Source organism: Giraffa tippelskirchi, chromosome 13 (genome assembly GCF_054371585.1).
Source record: "Giraffa tippelskirchi isolate mGirTip1 chromosome 13, T2T-mGirTip1v1.2.pri, whole genome shotgun sequence".
NCBI classification, from domain to species: Eukaryota; Metazoa; Chordata; class Mammalia; order Artiodactyla; family Giraffidae; genus Giraffa; species Giraffa tippelskirchi.
This window is the reverse complement of record NC_137287.1, coordinates 16,733,379-16,758,888: the sequence shown is the minus strand read 5'-3', so window position 1 is coordinate 16,758,888 and position 25,510 is coordinate 16,733,379. Positions and strand designations below refer to the sequence as shown.

At 49.5% G+C, this 25,510-nt stretch overlaps 1 protein-coding gene across 4 annotated transcripts in view; it reads right to left on the bottom strand.

The window, feature by feature from the left end:
* The window catches only part of GSG1L (GSG1 like), a 246,518-nt gene that overhangs the window by 84,077 nt on the left and 136,931 nt on the right, over nt 1–25,510 (bottom strand). For 3 of the 4 annotated variants that reach the window (XM_081553373.1, XM_081553374.1, XM_081553376.1), the window contains exon 3: nt 152–304. The exons of the other annotated variant lie outside the window; for it this stretch is intronic. In XM_081553373.1, the coding sequence (XP_081409499.1) occupies nt 152–304 (153 nt within the window). The remainder of the gene's footprint in view (nt 1–151; nt 305–25,510) is intronic. 4 annotated transcript variants of the gene reach the window in all.

Sequence of the window (25,510 nt, the reverse complement as noted above, 5' to 3'; positions counted from 1 at the left end):
GAAGTGATTGGTCCACAGTCACCCGGGGGCAGGGGGAGCCAATCAGGTCTTAGCCCGAGGGTGGCTCCACCCCCCTGCATTTTCCTCTGCTCTGAGTGCAGGGTTGGTTCTGGTGAGTTCTTCCCCCACTGCCCAAGGCCCTCTGCCTTACCTGAGAGCACCGTGAAGACAGCCGCGAAGGCATTGAGCTTGAGCCCGTCGATGACATTGCTGGAGTGGAAGAGCTCGAGACACATGAGGCTGAAGCCAACCACCAGCAGGAGGATGTAGAGTACCTCGGAGACCACTGACAGCCACAGGACCCCTGCGCAGAGGAGGAGGGAGGTCGTGAGATGAGGACCCACAGGGCGGACTCTCCCTGTGTTCACTCCACCCCGTGCTCTTAGGTTGGGGGATCAAGTTGTTTTAGAGAAGACCATCAGGTCTAGGGTGGGTCCTAATTGGATAAGGAGATCCTGGCCACCCTTCCTCCTCACCAGGACTGGCTCAGGAACCCTAGCTGAAGTCCGTCAGATCATGGCACTCTTGGGGTGATGGTTACTGGTCCAGGCAGGCATGTGGACCATAAGTGGGTCCATTCAGATTGGAGGGAAGAAATTCCATCCTGTGACTGGATAAGAGGCTCTCTTTCTCTTCTCATCTGTAAAGTGACTGCCACTGGGAGCCACCTCAGGGGTGATACTCGTTGCTGAGCAGAGAGATGGAAAGATGATCTCATTGTTGTTGTTTAGTCGCTAAGTCATGTCCGACTCTTTGCGACCCCATGGACAGTAGCCCGCCAGGCTCCTCTGTCCATGGGATTTCCCAGGCAAGAATACTGGAGTGAGTTGCCATTTCCTTCTCCAGGGGATCTTCCCAACCCAGGGACTGAATCTGTCTCCTGCATTGTAGGCAGATTCTTTACCACTGAGCCACCAGGGAAGCTCATTGGGATACCCCGACCACCAACCACCAACCCCCCCGGGCTTCCCTATAGCTAAGCAGGCCAGTGTGGTGGTCTCTGCTGCCTGCAGCTATAAACATCCCAGCTCTTACACACATCATGGTTGCCCTCAAGGGACACTTACATTTTTATTTATGCTGTACCCCACTCCATTTTTTTTTCTAGAAACCATTTACCTTCCAAGCCACACTAACCATAGGTTTTGAGAAAGGACTATGGACCAGACCTGGTCAGCAGGAGACAGATATATGACCCAAGTCAGCTCAGTGAGTCAGACACAGGACTTTTGCTGGAACCACTGGGAAAGAAAATTCCTTTTTTTCTACTCAGTTTGAGATCAGGACGGATGGAAGTGGCTGCATTGAGTAACAGGGGCCTCCCTGAGGGCAGAGCCAAGGCTGAGAAAGGCAGCACAGAGACACAAAGGAAGATCATATCCTGTGACGTTGTTTGAGCCCCTAGATCCAGACATGTCTGAAGCTGCCATTCATTTGTTCTTTCCGTCAGAGGAACCAAGAATTCTTTTCCTTTGCCTAAGTTGGTTAGAAGTAGAATTCCCATCTCTTACAATCAACAGTCCTGATCTTCAGCTTTTCTTTTCTCACAAGCTGTTAAACCTGTCCTTCCCTACCTCTCTGCCTTTGCACAAGCTGTTCCCTCCACGTTAATGTCCTAGGGACACCCGATACACACCATCCAGTGAAGGAAGCAAACAAACAGCAATTTCAGATCCCCTATCTATTGGCTGATGAAGGACCCAGATTCTCAAACATCCACTATCATTCCTGATGCAACGGGCCTTTCAGAGCTTTGAAGAACTTTTCTTTTCTCTTTCTCTCTCTCTTTTTATGCTATAAAAATATCACCTCTCTTGGGCAATCCCTTGGATTTCTGTGAGAATAATGTGCTCTTGGCAGCCTGGATATTGTTAAAACACCCCCTGGCACCGAACACCCGCAGCCTCCAAAGCCCTTTGCTGGCCCAGGGCCCATCAGGCAGTGGGGCGGAAGGCAGGAGGTGCAGGGCGAGCTGGGCCCTGCTAGGGGGCAAATGCCCACAGGGAGGCCTGGTCTCGCTCCCAGAAGCCTTTACCTCCAGCTGCTGTTGCACTGCTGGTGGGTGGAGGCCGCCCCTCACCACTGTGAGGCTCACTGACTCAGCCGACTCCCCCGCATCGCCCCCGCTCCCCCAGCGGATGCCCCACGTGGGCCTGGGGCCAGGCCTGTACCCCACCACCTGCCCCTCCCAGCAAGGCCCAACTCTGCTCTTTCAGATGGGATGGGAGATGGCATGGGTGTGGGCCAGTGAGATGTGCCAGGAGTGAGTTAACCACGGAGAAACAGGCATTGGAATCTCAGATGCATAGCTGGGGTTATGCTGCTTCTTTCTGCCAGATTTATTTTCCTGTCTACCCACTGGGCTCAGAGCATCTGTCTGAAATTTTCAGCCCACCCAAGGCAAGGAAATTAGTAACTATAGTAAGAAGCAGGATCATTGCTGAGGTTACGCTAATAGTAGCAGCAATGCCGCACTAAGGGCCAAGAGTTTTTAGGCATCTTTCTGGTGCCAAGTCATACAGGATGGTGTTAATGTTCCACCCAATGTCCTTGCACCTCTTTCCAGTCTTTCTGTTTTTGGAGGATTGTCTTCAAGAAGTCTTTGGACTTCATTTTGCCCATCTTCATTCAGAAAGTACCTGGAAACTTACATTTTCCTCTCTGCAATGTCATGAGCCAGAGGCTGATCTGGGTGGTCCCGCCCCGTGGCTCTGGCAGAGGCAATTTTGGGACCTGACACACATTGCAAAATTCCCTCTGGGCCAAAGTGGAAGCTGCCCTTACATCAACCCCTCGCTTGCCTTCCTCCCTTCCCCGTTCTGCTCCCTCCAGTTCCCTTACCACCCACTCTGGGGTGTGCATGCATGCTAAGTTGCTTCAGTTGTGTCCTACTTTTTGCGACCCCATGGACTGTAGCCCACCAGGCTCCTCTGTCCAGGGGATTCTCCAGGCAAGAATACTGGAGTGGGCTGCCACACCCTCCTCCAGGGGATCTTCCTGACCCAGGGATCGAACCCACATCTCTTAGGTCTTCTGCACTGGCAGGTAGGTTCTTTACCACTAGTGCCACCTGGAAAGCCCTCCCCTGGGGTATTTCTTTATAAATGATGACTTGCACATGGATCCTCATCCCAGGATCTGCTTCCAGGACTCTGGCTTCAGACACCAGTATTCACATGCATGATCTCCTCCAGTCTTCCTGACAGCTTAGCAAGGCAGCACCCATTTTATAGATGAGCAAACTGAGGTTTCAAAGGATTAAGCCACTGGTCTACACAGCTGGGTAGTGAGTGATATAATCAGTCTGGGTTCAAACTCAGGTCTCTCTGACTCCAGAAACCATCATGGGCAGGGAGGTTATACATTAGCAGGAGAGAGTGGCCACTTCGAAGTCATATGGGGGAAGTTGGGTTCCCCGGCAATGGCTCTCACCTACATGCACTCCAGCATCCCTAAGAATTCCTGCAGGAAGAGGGCCACAGAGTGGGATTGTGGTGGGGGAGGGTATTCTCAATGATTCTGAGCCCAGCTAGCCACGAGGTGTGCTGGGGAAGGAGGTCACAGGGAAAAGTAGATGAGTCTTAAGGATCCTGGTGAGACAGGCTGGGACCTGGGACCCTTTGTTGCAATGCTTGCACCTGGACAAAACTCTCTTCAAGCAACAAAAACGCAAAGAAACTATAAGGGACTAAAAATAACTGTGTGCCTGCACAGTTGGGGCAAATTATGGACAATAAGATACAAAAAGACCAAAAACCCGGGGCTTCCCTGGTGGCTCAGTGGTAAAGAATCTGCCTGTAAATGCAGTGGACAAGGGTTCGATCCCTGGTCCGGAAAGATCCCACATGCCTCAGAGCAAGCATGCACCACGACTATTGAGCTGGCTCTCTGGAGCCCACGGTCCGCAACAAGAGAAGCCACTGCAATGAGAAGCCTTTGCACCAACAACTAAAGAGTAGCCCTTGCTTGTCACAACTGAAGAAGGCCCGTGTGCAGCAAGGAAGACCCAGCACAGCCAACAAATATCTAAGTAAAATATAGAGTAAAAAATACTCTTTAAGAAAACAACTGCCACCGCTAAAGAGCTGGGAGCAAGAGCAGGTACTGCTCATGACCCCTACACACAACACCATCAAAGGGATGGGCAAGCCACCCCTCTGGCCAGATTCCTGGACTCTCCCCTACCGTCACTCCTTATAAGGAAACAGCTTGTCCTCTCCCCTCCACCCTGCTGGGGGAGCGAGCAAGAGAAGCTGTTGCTTGTTCTCACACCCAATAAAGCCTGGCCTGAATTATCTGTCTGGCCTCTTATCAATTTCTGTTGATTAAGGAGGTTAAGAACCCTGGTTGGTAACACTGGGAACCAGGGTGAAAAAGATGGGCCTGATCCATGACGCAGAGGCAGGTGTTGTCCTAAAGGCCCCAACAAGGAAAAGACATGCCAGGAGGCTCACTCTGGAAGGGGGCCTGACTAGCAGATCTGCTGGAGGCTTTGGCCATGCTCCATGAAAAGTGGCACTAGTGGTAAAGAATCCACCTGCCAATACAGGAGATATAGGACCTCGGGTTCATTCCCTGGGTTGGGAAGATACCCTGGAGGAGGGCATGGCAACCCACTCCAGGATTCTTGCCTGGAGAATCCCATGGACAGAGGAGCCTGGTGGGCTACAGTCCATAGGGTCACGCAGAGTCAGCAATGACTGAAGTGACTTAGCACACACGCACCCATGAAGAGATGCTGGTGGTCCAGGCCATGACAATGACAGGGCGATGGTGGTGAGGACAAGTAGGGAGCTTGATAACTCCGGAGGGGTGGGCTCAGGGGTCTGCTGACCCATAGAGGCGATGGCCAAAGAGAGGGAGGAGTCCAGAACTGGGCCATGTTTCTAGCTCAGGCATCTGAGCAGTCAGTCATTGCTCTGCAGTGAGAATGGGAGATGCTAAGACAGGAAGGTGTGAGTTGAGGCCTACAGGTGCAGAATCTTCAGCTGCTGCAGGACCTCTGGTGAGGATGTGCACGAGGCAGCTGGAGCTCAGACAGGGATGTGGGAGCATCGGCAAGACATGGCACTCAGTGTTTGCCATGATTGTTAAAGAGATGGATGCCCCCTAGAAAGCATGCAGAGCAAAAGAGAAAATGGTGGAAAGTAGAACATCAAGACTCAAGTGGAAGGGTGGGGAGGGGGCTGTGCAGCCATACTATGGATGACCCACCCATTCCTGCCCATGGCTTTTCAGTGCACCTGCCACCTGCCAGCACCCCTCTGCCCCAGGGTTTGCCCTGGTCATCAGAGCTTAGTGACTGAACAACAACAGTTTATTTACTTACTTTATTTACTTACTTATTTGGCTGCATCAAGTCTTAGTTGTATTCTGTTGCTTTTGCAACAAGTTAAGAATGTTGCCTGTAGCCTGAAATATACAGGATGGCCCATTCTCAAGGTTCTGACCTTTAAAAGTGTGACACTTTCCCATTCATATAGAGATTTTTAAAAAGTGGCAGAACAGAGAATAACATTTGTCTCATTGGAGGTTTACACGAATATTATGTCCTGAACTAGGTGGACAGTTGCAAGAACAAAGAATTCCTACACAAGAAGTTTGCAACACTAACCACAACCCCTCCCCTTTTAGTATAAAAGAAGCCTGAATTCTAACTCAGGAAAAATGGTTCTTTGGGACACTAGCCCACCATTTTCTCAGTCTGCTAGCCTTCTGAATCAAGTCGTTATTCCTTGCCCCAACAACACAATTTATTGGCCTTCCATGCATGCACAAGCTTGGACTCAGTAATACCACCAGAGGAAAGATGGAGTTAAGTGTGAAGAAGCACATTACACTGTCTGCATCTAAGTGAAAACACTATTCATTTTTCCATTATTTTAAAAATTTTATCAGTTCCACCAAGTGTCTCTGTTTGTTGCCAATATGTTCTTAATACCTTCCTAACACTTTGTTTGAAACAATGCTCAGATCTTCAGCAGTTCCTAGGCAGACTTGATGCTAAAGCTAAAGCTCTAATAATTTGGCCACCTGATGCGAAGAGTCAACTCACTGGAAAAGACCCTGATGCTGGGAAAGACTGAAGGCAGGAGGAGAAGGGGAGTGACAGAGGATGAGATGTTTGGATGGTATCACCGACCCGATGGACATGAATTTGAGCAAGCTCCGGGAGTTGGTGATGGACAGGGAAGCCTGGCGTGCTGCAGTCCATGGGGTCGCAAAGAGTCAGACACGACTGAGTGGCTGAACATAACAAGGCAGACCTGAAGAACATTTTGACAGTTACCTTCTCTGCTGGGAACTCTCCATTTCCCCCATCCTCTCTTCCCCCACAGGCCACTGCTCCCCACCCCTCTCTGCCCTGCTCTGTGCCCCAGGGGACTGACTCCTTAGAACATTATCCCAGGCTCCCTGGCCCTGTGAGTCAGCAATGGGAGGCACTAGCTGGAAACTGGACCACGGGAGGAGAGAGGTCAGCATGTTTCTGCCCTGCTCCCTCTCAGTCTCTGTTCACTTTTCTGGCAGTGACTTCATTCTTCTGCCCACGACTACAGCTCCGCTGTCACAGCTACTATTCTTACAGGCACCAGAACACCGCTCTGCCCTTTTCTCCTTCCTGCCCAAGGCTGGTAACAACTCCACTCTGTTGTCAGCCTTCGGTGCCTCAGATTCTCTGAACCCTTCCCATGCCTCTATGAGTTCTTTCATCCAAGAGTCTTCATTTGAACCATGTAGGGGATTCTGTTTCCTGCAGAGAGCTCCCCGGCACATCATTTTTTATGGCAAGGGATCCAATTAGAGGAGTGATCTAAGCCACTGATCTCAGACTGGACTCCTGACCAGCAGCAGCGGCAACGCAACGCTTGGGAACCTGCGATGCAAATTCTTGGGCCTTCCTGGATCCGGAAACTCGGAGAGTGGAATCCATCTGTGTCTTAATGGGCTCTCCAGGTGATGCTGATGCATATTCACATACGAACATCACTGGTCTGCAGTTCCCTTTCAAACGTGTGGAGAAAAAAGCAAGTCAACTTTAGGGGGAAAAACTGAGTCAATGCTAGACCGTAGGTGTTGGTGCCTGGCAAACAGAGAGAAGGTAGAAGGGGAATAATGAAACAATTGGGAATCATCACGTAGTGTCTGGTCTAAAATCAATGCCCACTGTTATAATTAGTGCTACGGAACGCACCGTACACACGTGTGAATAAAGGAAGCCGGGAAGGACAGTGGGCTGGGAGCCTCTGGGCAGGATCAGCAGGGAGCCTTGGTGATGCCTGGAAAGGCTCAATAATCACAGAGATGATTGTTTCTAGTCTCTGAAACTTGCGGCTAATGGCTCGATTCACAGCTGAGAATGGGTGACCTCCCAGGGCAGGAGCAATGAAATGATTTCTCATCAGGTGTGGGGCCCACGGGGTGACAGCTAATCCTCTTAGGGGCACTTTTTGCCTTTTTAAAAAACATCTTCGTGAGGCCAACTCTGACCCTCCACTGATGGAATCTGATGGGTTTGGAAGAACGATTTCCCTTTCGCCCAGGAATCCCTCCCTTGCTAAGACAGTTTCCAGGGCCAGCCCTTTAACAGAGGGGAAATCACGGGTGGGAACCATGTCTTGGATGGGTGACCTTGGCTGGGGGGGGCCTTACCCCTTTGCCTCTGTTTCCTCCATTGAAAAAAATGGCCATAATACACTTGTCATCAGCGTTCAATGAGACAATATCTTGAAGTCACACAAGCCTGACACTTGGAAAGTGTTCACAAGAGCTAAGTGTTACTATTACTTCCTAATTAGTATAATTATTGGCAATTACAATAATTACAAGAGGCAGGGAGGCACAGGGGTGAAGAGCCAGACGTGGGCCGGGCCACCGAGGTTGACACTTGCTCTGCCAGTTATCAGCCGGGAGACTGTGTCATCTCCCATGGTATCTGTTTTCTCGCTTAAATTGGGGATAGATCCAGAACGCACTTATGGATGGTTGTGAAGATAAAGCCATTCAATCGATGAGTGAAGTTCTAAGGGCAGTGCCTGGCACATAGCAAGAGTTACGTGCATTCGCTGTTACTATTATCGTTGTCATCATTGTTATTCATATGGGTAGAGCCGAGGAGTAGGCAGCCTGGAACGAGTGCATCTCAGCCACAGGACAAATAAAACCCTCACGGGGAAGGCGGGGAGGGCAGAGAGGGATTCTGGCAAAATCGTAAGAAATCCCAAGACACAATGGCATTTTAAGAGGAAACATTTTTCCCCCCCAAATCCATCAGTTTGATGTCAGATCACTAAGTCGTGGTGCAGTGGCCGCTGGCTGCGGGCTCGGTGACACACCCCCTGAAACCCAGCAAGTTAAATCATGTAAATGACATGGTTCGGGACCTCTGAGGCTAGAAACGGCTCGGTGACAGCTGCTGTTTGTGAAATGTCAATATTGGAAGCTCAGAGGCAGGGATGTATGGGGGGCTGGGAGGAGAAAGCCAGAGGCCTCGAAGAACTGTAGTGAGGGGCTTTGAGGGTCATCAGGCCCCTGGCTCTCCATCTGCAAATGAGAAATTAGCCCAGGAAAGAGTCAGGATGTGTGCGTGTCACAAAGCAGGCTGGGGGCAGACTGGAGTAGGGGCAGGTCTTCCACCTGCCAGGCTATGTGAGGTTGCACCTTTGGGGAGTGAAGGGATGCTATCAGAGGCACAGGGATTGAGATTTTAGGGGAAATGGGCTTCCTTGGAAATGGTGGCTGCACCACACTTCTGCAGCCCCGAGTTCCAGCCCCGATGCTATGGGACCTCTGGGAAGTCCTGGTGTCTCCAGGGGCCTCAGTTTCCCTCCTCAGTAAAACAAGTGGCTTCTCAAACAAGCTTACAACAGGCCGAAGCCAGCCCACAAAATTGTCTTGTTTGGCCCACACAGTATTTTAAAAATATCTGAATTCATTATCAACATTTAAAAATAGGAGACTTCACAGAAAAAAATCCAGATTTCCGGATTTGTTTGCAAAATGGGTGGATGCAAGAATGCAGGACCCACACCCCCATATGACTGTGGGGCTGAGCTGGGATGGCTCCCCCCAACAGGGCATGTATTCCTGGGTCAGCACAGACCCCAGCCAGCCCCCTTCACCCCTTCATGGCTCCTTCCAAGCACTCATACAATGACGTGTTTACAGCCCCATACAATGACGTCTAAGGTCATGTCTATCCCTGTCACTCCACAGTCATGCAACATTTTGAGACCCTGTATGGTCCTCCCTGATAAATACATGTAGGAGTGAAATATACATCAAACTCGCAGTTATCCAGCTCCCTCATGGATGGGGGTTTCTAGCAAACACCACGACACTCCACCATGAGGGTGCTGAGTTTCAAAGGAAAGGCAGTCAGCTCTAAAAATATGCCCAGATTGATTTATCTGAGCCAAGCACATGGATCCGAATGCTATTTCCAACAGTCCTCTTGTCTATCCCAGCCCCACATCCTGTCCATGAAGGCCAAAGAGGGCCGATGAGTTGCTGGAGGGCATGACACTGGGAATCTTCTTTTCATGAGTCAGACAGAACCTTTTAGACTTTGACTGGAGGTCATGGCCGGGGGCTTCCCAGGTGGCTCCGTGGTAAAGAACTTGCCTGCCAAGGCAGGAGCTGCAAGAGATGCGGGTTTGATCCCTGGGTTGGGAAGATCCCCTGGAGGAGGGCATGACAACCCACTCCAGTATTCTCACCTGGAAAATCCCACGGACAGAAGAGCCTGGCAGGCTACCATCCATGGGGTCACAAAGAGTCGGACACGACTGAGCAGCTGAACACGCACACACAAGCAGACATGCATGGTGGAGACCCTAGGTGGCTGCTCCTGTGGATGTGCAAAAACGTGGGGTAACAGAGCGCCTGGGAACAGAACGCCATTCAAACACTGAACTGAGTGTTGCTCTGGAAACACAGGGCCTGGGTGAGGCTGTTTCCTATGTCAGTCACCATCTTTTCCAGAACTGTCCTTTTCTAGAGCCTCTCTGGAGCGTAAAGAACCCACCTGCCAATGCAGGAGATGTAAGAGATGTAGGTTCAATCCCTGGGTTGGGACCATCCCCTGGAGGAGAGCAAAGCAACCCACTCCAGTATTTTTGCCTAGAGAATCCCATGAACAGGAGCCTGGCAGGCTACAGTCCATAGGGTCGCAAAGAGATGGACAGGACTGAACCAACTTTGCACACATGCATGCACGCACAGAGCCTCTCTACACAAAGCAGACCAAGAGCTACATTTCAACCAGCTCCCCAGCAGACCTGAATGCACGTTCAAGTGTGAGGAGCGCTGTTCTAGAGGATGAAGTTGTATCTGTCTTCATATGGGACCCTCATCCTTGACCAGCAGATCCTAAGCAATCCTGTCTACCTCCACCCTCAGTACCAGCTACTTGTTGAACACTTCATCGTCCCCATGCCTCCAGCATGGCCCCGGCCCTTGGAGTGCTGTCCTCTTCTAGGGTCAGCTGAATAATGGCCACAAAGATACTCACATCCTAATCTCCACAACTTGTGAAGATGTTACCTTACAGAGCAAAAGGGACTTTGCAGACGTGATACCTCCCTACCCTTGGGCTGCACCGTGCATCATGTGGGCTCTTAGTTCCCCAACAAGGGATTGAACCCGTGCCCCCTGCAGTGGCAGCTCGGAATGTAGACATGATTATGATCTTGAGATGGTGACATTATCCTGGATTAATTGTATGAGCCCAATGTAATCAAAAAAGTCCTTTTAAGAGGGAGGCAAGGCTTCCCTGGTGGCTCGGTTGTAAAGAGTCTGCCTGCCAATGCAGGAGACGCGGGTTCCACTCCTGGTCAGGGAAGATCCCACATGCCTTAAAGCAACTAAGCCCGTGAGCCACAGCTCCTGAAGCCCGCACACCCTAGAGCCTGTGCTCTGCAACAAGAGAAGCCACGCGATAGAAACCTACACACCACAACTAGAGAGTAGGTTCCCCACCCGTCATCACAACTAGAAAAAAGCCTGCACAGCATCAAAGAGCCAGTACAGCCAAAAATAAATAACTTTTAAAAAAAAAAAAGAGGGAACCAGGAAGGTCTGAGGAACACAAAATGTGACAATGGAAGTAGAGGTTGGAGAGATATGAGACCACTGGTCAAGGAATGTGGGCAGCCTCTAGAAACTGGAAAAAGCAAGGAAACAGGTTCTTCCCTTGAGCCTCCAGAAAGGAATGCTGACACTTCGATTTTAGCCCCATGAGACTCATTTCAAAATTCTGATCCCCAGAACTTTAAGATAATAAATCCATGTTATTTTAAGTCATTGAGTTTGTGCTTGATTTGTTGCAACAGCAATGAGAAACTAATATATCTTCTTTCTTAGCTCAAGACACCGCCTCCAAGAAGCCTCTCCTGACTACCCAGCCCCCACTGCAGCCCTCAGAGAGACCTCAGAAAAGAAGGAAGCTTCTCCGTCGCTTCCGGGTAGCTAAAGGCCTGGCTGAGATGGAGAGAGCCTGGACTTGGAGTTAAGCAGGTCTGGATTTGACCTTGGACCCTTCCCTAACCTCTCTGAGCCTCAGTCTCTTTGGCCATAAAATGGAGTCAACACTACCAATCTCACACATATTCTGGGCAAGGAAGATTGTGTCTGCAAACCACACCTCCACCCTTCTGGTCTAGTTCCTGGCACATTGTAGGTCCTCAGTAAATGTTGGTGTATCAAGCTGACAAGCTGGGCCCAGAGAAATGAGTTGTCCTCCTCTGAGCTCACAACTGGATAAATCAGTTGATCAGTAGAATGGATTCTGACAATGTTTCATTGTCCCCAGAGTTCCGCAAGGTTACAGTCCCCATCAATTTAGAAATGACTCTGGTAGACATGCCCTTTAGAAATGGCTCTGTTGGAACCTGGGGACAGTCACCGAGCATTTGAGATGTGTCATGGTGACCTTGGCCTTCAGCATCAGACTACGATGATTGTCCTCTCTCTTTAGGATCCAGGAGATGGCCTTGAAAATAATCTCTGGCCCACTCATGCCAGGTCCTGGGGAGGAGGCTGGGAGGGAGAGTTTGATGGGAAGCGCTTAGAAGTCAAAGGTTGAATTTTGGCCACCACTCCACCGTGGCCTCTCATCACTTGGGTAAGTCCTCCCACCCTGCGAACCTCCCCTCTCCCATCTCTAAAATGGGGTTGCTCTGCAGACCAAGGAAGTAGGATGAGGTAGGTGAGAAGTCACAAACTAGTCTGAAGACAAGTTTTTGAGATTCTTTTGTTCTATTTCCTGGGTTTGTTTGTTTTTGTTGTTCCTTATCTTTGTCTCTGTCATTCTGTCTTTCTGTCTCTCTTGTTACATGTGGTATTTTTTTAAATTTTGAATTAGATACCAACATTTGAAAAACAAGGGCTTCCCAGATGGCTCAGCAGTAAAGAATTGGCTTACAAGGCAGGAGACATAGGAGATGTGGGTTCAATCCCTGGGTCGGGAAGATCCCCTGGAGAAAGGCATGGCAACCCACTCCAGTATTCTTGCCTGGAAAAAACTTCATGGACAGAGGAACCTGGTGGGCTATGGTCCATGGGGTCCCTCCCTGCAAGGGGTGGGGGGAAGGAAAGGCTTATCTGCTGTGAGATGCTAGCAGTGGGCTTCCCTTGTGGCTCAGCTGGTAAAGAACCTGCTTGCAATGCAAGAGACCTGGGTTTGATCCCTGGGATGGGAAGATCCCCTGGAGAAGGGAAAGGCTACCCACTCCAGTATTCTGGCCTGGAGAATTCCATGGACTGTATAAACCATGGGATTTGCAAAGAGTTGGAAACGACTGAGTGACTTTCTATTCTATTCTATATTCTAAGGGCATGGCCTGCAGACAGACCTCCTCTCTGCTACTGACCTGCTGTGTGACCTTGGGCAAGTTACTCCACCTCTCTGAGCCTGTTCCCTCATCTGCCTCTGAGGGTGGTTGGTTGTGGGAATTCAATAAGACACATAAAGAGGCATAATCCAGGTTCAGCTCACGATAAGCCTCAATACATGCCAACTATCCCCATTTAACAAATGAGAACATTGAGACTTGGAAAGAAGAAAAAATTCACCTGTCTCAAGCCTGACAGAGCCAGGCTGAGCAGTATTAGGGAGATACTAACAACTGGGTGACCTGGATTCAACATTTGCTCAGGATCCCAAAATGAAGCACATTCTAGCCTTCTGCCTATAGTCTCTTTGTAGTCCTCTTGCAGAATCCAGGGCACTCTGACTTGCCCTCCCTGATCCTGACCCCTACAGTGTTCCTCTTCCCTGAAACTCACCTGAAAAACTCACAGTCTGTGCACCAAATTTCCCAAACCCAGACCCTGCATCAGGCACTATGAGGAATCCAAAGGGGAACAGATTTGGATCCAGCCCTCTGGAAACCCCAAATTTAACCTGAGGGGTGGAACCTTCCTAGTGGCCCAGTGGGTTAAGGATCCACCTGCCAATGCAGGAGACAGAGGTTCGGTCCCTGGTCCAAGAAGATCCTACATGCCACGGGGCAACTAAGCCCATGCGACACAACTACTGATCCGACCTGTGTTCCGCAACAAGAGAAGCCACTGCAATGAGAAGCCCATGCACCGTGGCTAGAGAGTAGCCCCTGTTCTCTGCAACTAGAGAAAGCCCTCTCGCAGCAACAAAGACCCGGCACAGTCAAAAATAAATAAACTGTTTAACGTCTTAAAAAATAAATAAGTAAAAAATAACCTGAGGGGTGAGACACACACCCAGTAATGACAATCACGTTTATTGGGTCGGCCAATACCACATGACAGAAAAATTTGAACAAAATTTTTGGCCAACCCTATTCAGGTGGCACTAGTGGTAAAGAACCCACCTGCCAATGCAGGAGACAAAAGAGATATGGGTTTTATCCCTGGGTCGGGAAGATCCTCTGGAGGAGGGCATGGCAACCCACTCCAGTATTCTTGCCTGGAGAATCCCATGGACAGAGGAGCCTGGCGGGCTATGGTCCATAGGGTCGCAGAGTTGGACACAAATGAACGACTTCACATGCATGCATATACATCACCTAAGGAGTGTCAAGCCTTGTGCTGGGCCCTTAGCAAACAGAAATTCATTTCAACCTTATAATGGCTTAGGTGTTATGATTATCACCAAGTTACAGATAAGAGAAAACTGGGCATGGACAGGTTAATTATCCAGCCCAGGATCACAGCTAATAAATGACAGATCTGGGATTTAAAGGCCATCCAGCCCAGTTTCCCATGAAGGACAAGCCCAGCTGGCCTCAAGGTCAGTGGAAGAAAGGGCACCTCCCGATAACCTCTGGGTGGCCTGGCTGGTCCCTTCCAACAAGCATTCAAAACAGCTGATACAGGCTCCATCTTACCAATGAGCACACTGAGGCACAGAGAAGGAGAGTGATTTGCCCAAGGTCTCACAGCATTGGCGAGGGGAGTAGTCAAGAGTGATGCTCAGCTCTGTCTGAGCCCCCTTCCGGCTCTCTGCAGGGGATCCGCCTCTTTTCTGGGGCATTGGACCCCTACGGCATCTGATGAAGCCTCACATTTCTCCCTGAACAATGTTTTTAAATGCATAAGACAAACATACAGGATTGTAAAGGAAACCAATATACTAAAATGGAGTTATCAAGACATTTTAAAAAATCAAATGTATAATATCAACCTACAAGCTTCTTTATTAATGCACAAAATAATAAGATCACGTGCAAGTCTAATAACTTCTGCGACTTTGAAGCAGCCAGGAAGAAAGTGATATTTTCAAGACCTCTGCACTCCCTGCAATGTGTTATGAAAACTCTGGGATTCCACTCGGCAACAAAGTCCCAGGTGGGGCTGGGACACCATATATCATGGAGGGAAATGCTAAGTCCCAGTTAGAGGGCAGGGAGAGTAAAGATGTGATATTCAGCCACCCAAGTTCTGGGATCCCCTGAATTCTGACCAGTGACCCCTTGGGAATTTCCAGGTTAACAATGTCTGCCTGAAGCAGTTGTTCTCAAGTATGTAAGTGCTTGTTAAAGTGCAATTCCCATGCTGGCCCCAGGGAAGCTGATACTGCAGATGGGGGAAAAGGCTGGGCTCTGCATTGTGAAAATCACCCCAGGTCATTCTGTTTGTTTGTTGTTTAGTCTCTAAGTCAAAGAATCGGACTCTTTGTGACCCCATGGACTGCAACACACCAGGCTTCCCTGTCCTTCACTATCTCTCAGAGTTTGCTCCAACTCATGTCCATTGAGTCATTCTGATACATGGGCCATATTTTGAGTAGTGTCTTTTAAAAATACAAATACCATGAAGTGTCCTCTTTGTTGCAACCTTCTGGAGATTTCTCATTGCACTTGGAGTAGGCCCCAACTTCCTGCCTGTCTTTTGAAGACCACTCCCCCCTACCAAGATTGTTAAGCCTCTGCCTATCCTTTGACACCTCCTCGCCCACCATGCTCCAGCCACCCCAGGGCCTTTTCACTTGCTGAGATCTCTGTCCAGAATGCTCATTCCCTGGCTTTGCTCAGTTGCTTTCCGGCTGAGATGCCTTGGACCACCCCATCTAAAGGAGCCACTCCCACAACACACACAGAGTCACTTCCTATCCTTCACCCTATTTTCTTTTTCATTATTTGAAATGGCAACATTATCTCTTGGCCAACACATGTGATCAGTTCTCCAGCTACAGTGAAAACTCCACACAGACAAGGGTTTTGTCAGACCATTCAGTGCTATCTCCTAGAACAAGATCTGGCCCTGACCCAGGAGATGCTCAGCAAAAAGTTGTTAAACAAATAATTAAGAAAGGACATAAGCCAAGAGGAAACAGAGGAGACAGCCAGCAGCAAAGGAGCCAAGGGAAGAAACTGCTTCAAGGATGAGGCAGCTACTGCCGTGAATGCCACCCAAAGGTCAGGAAAATACGAGGACCAAGAAATGAGGGAAAGGCCACGGGCTTTGGAGATTTGAGCCCCTCTGGTGACATTTGCAGGGAGAGAAGCAGATTCTTCAGAGGGGCCGATGCCAAGGGGAATGTGACTTGAGGCACTGGGAAACTAGTGGGCGGTGATGAGGCAGGAGGCAGATGCCCTGGGCACCCCCTACCCCGCAACCCAAGGTAAAGCAATTGGAGATTCATCCTCTGGTGACTGAAACTCCAAGACAAGAATCGCAGGGCAATTAAGGGAGGAGGCTGGACCCTGCACAGACCACATATTTCTCATTCTCAAAGTCAGGAGACCTCCCTGACCACACATGCACAGAAAAGGCTCCTTGGAGGCCAAAGGGGAGTCATCACAAAGGATGTTCTACCCAGACGCCTTTTTGGTAGGACCCATCTTGGCTGAGAGATGCACGCACACACATGGGAGAAACCTGAGCTATACCAATATGGACCATGAACCAGGCAAATCAAAATGATTGGCCTAAAGAAAACCAGAAGAAATGTCCTATGGAAGTAATTTAAACTGCTGTGTGGGCACAATTCAGGGACTCTCCGAGCCCACCCATGTGTCCATCCACAGCACTGTACTCTTTTTCCTCCTAATAAATACTTTACTTGTTTCACTAGTTTCCACCTTTGTGGAAATTCTTTTCTGCAAACCTGAAGAACCAAGGCCCTTGTCACTGACCACTGGTCTAGTGGCTAGGATCTGGTGCTGTCACTGCCATGACCCAGCCCACCTTTGGCTGGGAACCCAAGCCCCGCTCCAAGCCTTTGCAGGCCAAGGCCACCAGAGATCAGTGAGGCTGGCGGTGCAGACGCCGTGGGTTTTGATGATGAGAATGGCTGGCCTGGAGGGAGGTTTGCTCAAGCTTCAATGCAGAGGGAGAGAGAAAGGAAAGTTTGAGGGGTTTTCATCTGAACTGGGTCAGTACCCAAGTCATTCATCCCATTCAGTGGGGAGGGACAAGGTGGGGACAAGAACAGGCTCTTGGGAGCCGTGACAGAGTGGATTCAGTCCTCCTCCACTTACCAGCTGTATGATGTGGGGCAAGTTATTTAAATCCTGTTGGGCCTCAGTTTCCTCATCTGTGAAATGGAACGCCTCCGACACCCACATCAAGGGTTACAGTGGGGATTCAATGACCTATGTGGAAACAAAGCCTGATACACACTGAGTGCCTAACAAGTGTCGTCTTTTATTTCCTAACTGTGCCGGCACTGTGATGGGCTGGAATGTCATGATAAAAGGCCACGCTCAGGACATGCCAGAAAGATGAGAGCCAGAGCAGCAAGGCACGGATGGTCCACCGATGAGCCTATAAGCAGAGGCTGTGGCTAGACTGGGGAGTCCTAAGAGTCTCTGTAGGAAGTACTGCATGTGATGGGACTTCAAGGATGAGAGGGAACCAGGAAGGGCAAGCCAGACCTGGGGAAACAGGAGTCAGAACCACAGGGGACCTCAGGTGTGGCTGGCCCACAGAGGCCAAGGGGGGAAGTGCTGGGGTTGGGCAGAGGAGGCCACTTTATCTCAAGGGTAGCAGGGACCTGATGTCCAAAAGTTCATGCTGGAACCACGCAGAGGGGGCAGGGAGGAGTGAGCCTGGAGTTTACACTGATCTGTGGGGGCACGATTGTGACGATCATCACTGAATTATGACGATTCAAAAGGTAAGGGTGGAAACTTTGGCCAAGGCAGGCACCCTTGACAACTCCAGTTGTCAAGGCTCACCCTTGACAACTCCAGGTTGTGCTAATCTGACACGTGCCCCACGAGGACAAGTACTGGAGGCGGCCACCCAACTCCCACCCAACTCTGTCCACCCTTATTTCCCCCAACACCATGGCTGGCAGAGGGTCACAGACGGAGCCTACTAGTAGCACAGATGGGGAGGGGACTTCAGCTGCTGAGACTCCATCCTGGGGGCTGTGGACAGACAGAAGAGCCTCAGAGCTGGAATGAGCCAGCAGGGCACCGCCCCTGCAGAGCAGGCCACCGCCCCCTGCAGAGCAGGCCAGGCGTCCAGGGCTTGGTGGACAGACTGCAGCTCCACCCTTCTCCTCAAGCTCTCATTTGGTAAGTCGTGGCCCCAGGAGGTCCAAGCCAAGACACACACCCTCTCTGGTCCTCCACGAAGCCAGCCACTGGCAGAGGGCATTGCAGTGGGCTCAGCATCCACTCGCCTGTTCAGGATCAGCAGTACAATAGCCTTTAACTCCTTGACATCTCCTGACCTCACCTCTACCCTCTCTCCCTCATCTCCTTCTAGTGATACTGGGTTCCTTGTTGTTGTTCAGTCGCTAAGTCATGTCCGACTCTTTGCAACCCCATGGACTGCAATGCGCCAGGCTTCCCTGTCATTCCTTCCTTGCTGGTCCTTAAATACATCAGGCTTCCCTGGTATCCTTGCTGGTCCTTAAGTACATCATGCACACACCTGCCTCAGGGCCTTTGCATTTGCCTCTTCCTTCCCCTGGATCCCCTTCCCCTCCCCTAAGTTTTTCCCAAATGTTATTTTTTAGTTGTGTCTTCCCTGATCCCACTATTTAAAATTGCCCACACCCCTCCCTAATACTCCCAATCCCATTCCCCTTATTTTTCTCTCTAGCATTTATCACCATTCAACAAAGTCCAGAATGTAAATGGAATCTTGCTTCCTCAAGCCCTCACATGTGCAAATGTTTTCCCATCACACTCAAAATAAAATACAAGTTCCTTCAAGGATTCTAAATGATCTGGCCCCTGCCCATCTGTCTGGCCTGATCTCCCTTCCTCCCTGAGTCTCTTTTCCACCCACAAATGCACAAAACTCATTCCTACCCCAGGGACTTTGCACATGTTTCCCCCTCGCTTTTGACAGAAAACATGGGAACAAGAAATCTCTTACTTTCTTCCTTCAGTAATGGCACAAGCACAACAATAAATGGAACTGACACCCTGCTTCCATGTCAGGAAGACAACAGGGCAACAGGATGGCAACTGTGACCACCTGGAGGGCCCCACCACAGGTAAAAGGAGAGGCTGGCTCAGCAGACCCATGGGTTGTTGTGACCAGGGTTGCCAGATCCTCAAACTTCTTAAAAGAAACCAGAAATCCTGATTTTTTTAATGTGACATCTCCCCACTCCAAAACATCAGCAACGAGTTCTAATATTTCCAAACACCACACGAGCTGTCAGGCAGAGTGAAGTAAGTCAGAAGGAGGAAAACAAATACTGTACATCAATGCATATACATAATCTAGAAAAATGCTACAGATGAACCTATTTCCAGGGCAGGGATAGAGATGCAGACATAGAGAACAGACATGTGGACATAGTGAGGGGAAAGGGGAGGGTAGGACAAATTGGGAGATTGGGATTGACATATATACACTACCATTTTTCCAGCAGTCATGTATGGATGTGAGAGTTGGACCATAAAGAAGGCTGAGCACCAAGAAGAACTGATGCTTTTGAGCTGTGGTGCTGGAGAAGACTCTTGAGAGTCCCTTGGACAGCAAAGAGGTTGAACCAGTCAATCCTAAAGAAAATCAACCCTGAATATTCATTGGAAGGGCTGACGCTGAAGCTGAAGCTCCAATATTTTGGCCACCTGATGCGAAGAGCTGACTCATTGGAAAAGACTCAGATGCTGGGAAAGATTGAGGGCAGGAGGAGAAAAGGACGACAGAGGACAAGATGGCTGGATGGCATCACTGACTCAATGGACATGAGTTTGAGCAAACTCCGGGAGACAGTGAAGGACAGGCGAAGCCTGGTGTGCTGCAGTCTATGGAGTCGCAAAAAGTTGGACACGACTGAGTGGCTAAACAACAATAACAAATGTGTAAAATAGATAGCTAGTGGGAACCTGCTCTAAAGCATAGGGAACTCAGCTTGGTGCTCTGTGATTACCTAAATGGGTAGGATCGGGGGCAGGGGGAGGGAGGTCCACAAGGGAGGGGATGTACATATACATGTAGCTGATTCACTTCATTGTACAGCAGAAATTAACACAACATTGTAAAACCAGTACATTCCAATTAAACACACACACACACACACACACACACACACACACACACAGCTGAGCGGTGGTGGGACCCTAAGGACACTAGTGCGCAATCCTTCACAGAACTCAAAACCCCATCATAACTGAGTGCTCTCCACATCATTATTCAAATAGCAAAAATTCACCCCAGAGAGGGAAGAATTAAACAAGGTCACACAGGGTAGGCGTGTGGGTTTCAGCAGTTTCGGCTCATGGGCTGTAGAGCACAGGCTAAGTAGTTGCGGTGCATGGGCTTAGTTGCTCTGAGGCATGTGGGATCTTCCCAGACCAGGGATCGAGTCTGTGTCCCCTGCAGGTGGATTCTTAACCACTGGACCACCAGGGAAGTCCCAGGACTTCTGATCCTTAACAGACATTTCTTTAACACCTACAATGCAGTAGGCTAGACCACACAAAGGAGAAGATGCTAGTCAAGTTCCTGTCAGCCCCATTAAGGCATGCACAGAATCAGATTGAAAAAAACATATATTTGTGGGCAGAGATCTTTTAAGGCTTATCTGCAAGGGTGCGTGAAAGGTTATTCTAGCACTTCTATCTGAGTAGGGCATTCATCTTGGCCGGGGGTGGGGGGTGAAATGTATGATTCTGCCTGAGTCTCCCGTGCACTTGGAATGTCTATTTTATTACCCTGGACCCAGACAGCATCTTTTCTTTGGCAACTTCCCTCCCCCTAACACCCACCATGGTCAAAAGGATCCCAGGTTTTAACACTCTAGCAGAAGCTTCTAAAAATACCTAAACTCACCAACTTCAGGGGTTTATTCTCTCATCTGGGAGGCACCCACAAAGCTTTTGCCAATATAAATGGCATTTCCTTTGGTATTTTTAAAGATCAGAGAATCCAAGAGAATATGCAAGCTGGACAGGGCCTATGAGATCACAGCTTCCAAATGCCTCATGTTTCAGGCTTTTTTTTTTTTTAAGGGTTTTTTAAGGAGACCCAAAAGGTTAGGTTTCCAGATAATTCACAAAAGAAGAAACAACTGTAGCTAAAATTGTATGGGAAAATATATTCAACCTCATTAGTAGTAAAATTTAAATGAAAACATCCATGAAATAACACCTTTAACAAGCCTACTGAGCAAAGGTTTTTCAAGTAATAGATTCTGGGGGAAAGTGGCTTCCCTGGTGGCTCAGATGGTAAAGAATCTGCCTGAAATGCAAGAGACCTGGGTTTGATCCCTGGGTCAGGAAGACCCCCTGGAGAAGGGAATGGCAACCCACTCCAGTATTCTTGCCTGGAAAATTGCAGGGGGAAGATGGTAAGGGCAAGTGGGTTTCTCTCGCAGGAACACTTACTTCTAACTCAACAACCATGTGGCCCCCCTGTGTTCCAGCCCCTTTGCAGACTGAAAGGGCTCGGTGACTTATGGCCACCATGCTTTGAGCAGAAATATAGATCACTTTTGAGGAAATGCATAGAAAAGCCAGCGTGGGACCTCTGCAGCCCTCACTCCCGATAACCCAGAGTGTGAGAGACCACACGTTGAGATGTTGGTGTGTAGCCACGTATGCTTCAGCCTCGGGCCCTCTGCACCTAGATATTCCTTCTGGAATGTTCTTCCCCCTTATCTTCATGTGGCTGGCTCCTTTTTCCATTCAGGTCTCAGCTCACATGTCAACTTTTCAGACAGGATCCAGAAAGGTTCCAGTCTTTCCACTAATCCAACCTTCTGCTACCCAGACCCTCCCCACGCTGACATCTTGTTCATCTTCCTGGCAGCTTTCCCATTTTGATCTCCTCACTAGTGAAATAGGCAGCTGGACTCAACAGTTCCTAAAGACCCTTCCTCTAGACATGACTTGAGGACCCTGGTAGGTACTCCACCCCCCTTCCCCATCCCCCACACTACCCCCCCCCAAGTTTCCACCACCTCTCCCACATCCCTCTTGGGAACAGAATCAGCTTTTCCTTCCAGGGACCACAGCTCCCGACTCCAGTCCCCGTGATGGGTGGGGCAGACCACCCCTTCCGGTTCCGGTGGGGCTGAGACCCAAGCCACGTTGACTGGTTCAGGGATGGGCACGTGACTCAAAGCTGAGCCAATCAGAACCAGGTCCCAGCTTTGCGGAAACATTTGGGAAAGAGGTGTTCCGCTTTAGCACTCAGTTCAGTTCAGTCACTCAGTCGGGTCCGACTCTTTGCGACCCCATGAATTGCAGCACGCCAGGCCTCTGTCCATCACCAACTCCCGGAGTCTACCCAAACCCATGTCCATCGAGTTGGTTATGCCATCCAACCATCTCATTCTCTGTCGTCCCCTTCTCCTCCCGCCCCCAATCCTACCCAGCATTAGGGTCTTTTCCAATGAGTCAACCCTTCGCATGAGGTGGATTGATTGGATCTCCTTGCAGTCGAAGGGACTCTCAAGAGTCTTCTCCAACACCACAGTTCAAAAGCATCAATTCTTCGGCGCTCAGCTTTCTTCACCGTCCAACTCTCACATCCATACATGACCACTGGAAAAACCATAGCCTTGACTAGACGGACTTTTGTTGGCAAAGTAATGTCTCTGCTTTTAAATATGCTATCTAGGTTGGCCATAACCTTCCTTCCAAGGAGTAAGCGTCTTTTAATTTCATGGCTGCAGTCACCATCAGCAGTGATTTTGGAGCCCCCCAAAATAAAGTCTGACACTGTTTCCACTGTTTCCCCATCTATTTCCCATGAAGTGATGGGACCAGATGCCATGATCTTAGTTTTCTGAACGTTGAGCTTTAAGCCAACTTTTTCACTCTCCTCTTTCACCTTCATCAAGAGGCTCTTTAGTTCTTCTTCACTTTCTGCCAGAAGGGAGGTGTCATCCGCATATCTGAGGTTATTGATATTTTTCCCGGCAATCTTGATTCCAGCTTGTGTTTCTTCCAGCCCAGCGTTTCTCATGATGTACTCTGCATATAAGTTAAATAAGCAGGGTGACAATATAGAGCCTTGACGGACTCCTTTTCCTATTTGGAACCAGTCTGTTGTTCCATGTCCAGTTCTAACTGTTGCTTCCTGACCTGCATACAGGTTTCTCAAGAGACAGGTCAGATGGTCTGGTATTCCCATCTCTTTCAGAATTTTCCACAGTTTCTTGTGATCCACACAGTCAAAGGCTTTGGCATAGTCCATAAAGCAGAAATAGATGTTTTTCTGGAACTCTCTTGCTTTTTCGATGATCCAGCGGATATTGGCAATTTGATCTCTGGTTCCTCTGCCTTTTCTAAAACCAGCTTGAACATCTGGAAGTTCACGGTTCACGTATTGCTGAAGCCTGGCTTGGAGAATTTTGAGCATTACTTTACTAGCATGTGAGATGAGTGCAATTGTGTGGTAGTTTTGTGGATTACTAAACTGAGGAAGATGGAAACCTGGAACTGTCCGGGGCATCTCTGATATTACATAACCCACCTGAGAAGAAAGCTGACACAGGAACGACGAGCTGACAGAAGTGACCTCCTAAGAGTGAAGTGGACCCAGCTGTGCATTTCTAAGATCTACTCCACCACTGGGTTACCTGAGTCAGCAACTTCCTCCTTTGGCTCAAGCCTGTTGCACTGAGTTGTCCAGAACAAAAACAGCCCAGTGAGAATGCCTGTCACAGCCCACGGAATGTCTGCTTATTGGCCTAGTGTCCCTCCAGGCTAGGAGCTCCTCATAGCCTTGGGCAGAGCCTCTGGTCTCTCCGCCCCTCCACAGCCCTGGTCAAGTGACCAGAGAAGACAGAGCGCTCAGCAGCTCCAAGTCTTTAACTGGGGAGCCATTCCGTCAGTCCGAGAAGCTTCAGACTATGTGATCTAAGCAATTAACCTTTCTGCAGAGGCCAAGGCCAATTACATCCCCGGGGCCATCTGTGACATCTGTGTAACAGACCAAGTACCTCAGCCTGACTGCCTTGGTTTTTATAGGACAAATGTAGTATAATCAATCTCCTCCAGCCCCACTGCTGTTGCCGTGGTCCAAGCCTAAGTCTTTTCTTCTGGCTGCAGCAGCCTCCTCACCATTTCCCGTCGGCCCCTTCGGTCCTTCTCCACAAGCTTGTTCCCAATGACCTCTGTTGCCTCGTCTGCAGCTTCCCCACACCCCAGCCCTCCAGTCCCCCAAACTCCCAGTGCGACAGATTGCAGCCATGGCCCCAATTCCTCACCCCTCCTTGTGTTTGTGTTCTCTGCACTACCGCCCCACTCCCCCCACCCCCGGGGACTTTGGGCTTCACCACGTGACACGTTGACCAATGGGGTTTGAGTGGATGAGACGCAACCACATAGGTGCCCTTCTGCTTGCACCTCTATTATTGCCACAAGGTCGGGCCCGCGGCAAGAGATGACTGCCACATGATGACCCACAGGAGACAACTGATACGTATGACACATAACTCACATATCATTACTGCAGCAAGAGATCACTGACACATCTTCTAATTCTCCTAAACACCTTTAACCTTTGCAAAGGCTCTTCCATCTGCCTGGCGAACCTCCCCGTCCCTACTCTGATCTACAGCTCCTACACAACCTTCAATACTCAGCTCAAGGGACTTCCCTGGTGGTCCAGTGCTTAAGACATGGAGCTTCCTCTGGAGAGGGCAGGGGTTTGATACCTCGTCAGGAAACTAAGATCCCACGTGCCATGGAGCACAGCGAACAAGGAGGAATATATATACTCAGGTCAAGTGTCTCATTCAATGGAGGCCTTCAGTAACTTCCTCCTCCCACCCCACCACAAGATAGTTCACTACTTTGTGCCCTTGCAACACTCCTCTGTTAAAACAGGCTGGAGTCAAGGGCTTCCAGGATGGTCCAGTGGTTAAGACTCCAAGCTCCCAAGCAGGGGGGCTGGATTCAACCCCTGGTCAGGGAACTAAGATCTCATATACTACATAGTTCAGTTCAGTTCAGTCGCTCAGTCGTGTCCGACTCTTTGCGACCCCATGAATTGCAGCACGCCAGGCCTCCCTGTCCATCACCAACTCCCAGAGTCCACCCAAACCCATGTCTATCGAGTCGGTGATGCCATCCAACCATCTCATCCTCTGTTGTCCCTTTCTCCTCCTGCCCTCAATCTTTCCCAGCATCAGAGTCTTTTCCAATGAGTCAGCTCTTTGCATCAGGTGGCCAAAGTATTGGAGTTTCAGCTTCAACATCAGTCCTTCCAATGAACACCCAGGACTGATCTCCTTTAGGATGGACTGGTTGGATCTCCTTGCAGTCCAAGGGACTCTCAAGGGTCTTCTCCAGCACAGCAGTTCAAAAGCATCAATTCTTCAGTGCTCAGCTTTCTCTATGGTCCAACTCTCACATCCATACATGACCACTGGAAAAACCATAGCCTTGACTAGATGGACCTTTGTTGGCAAAGTAATGTCTCTGCTTTTTAATATGCTGTCTAAGTTGGACATAACTTTCCTTCCAAGGAGTAAGCATATTTTAATTTCATGGCTGCAGTCACCATCGACAGTGATTTTGGAGCCCAGAAAAATCGAGTCAGCCACTGTTTCCACTGTTTCCCCATCTATCTGCCATGAAGTGATGGGACCAGATACCATGATCTT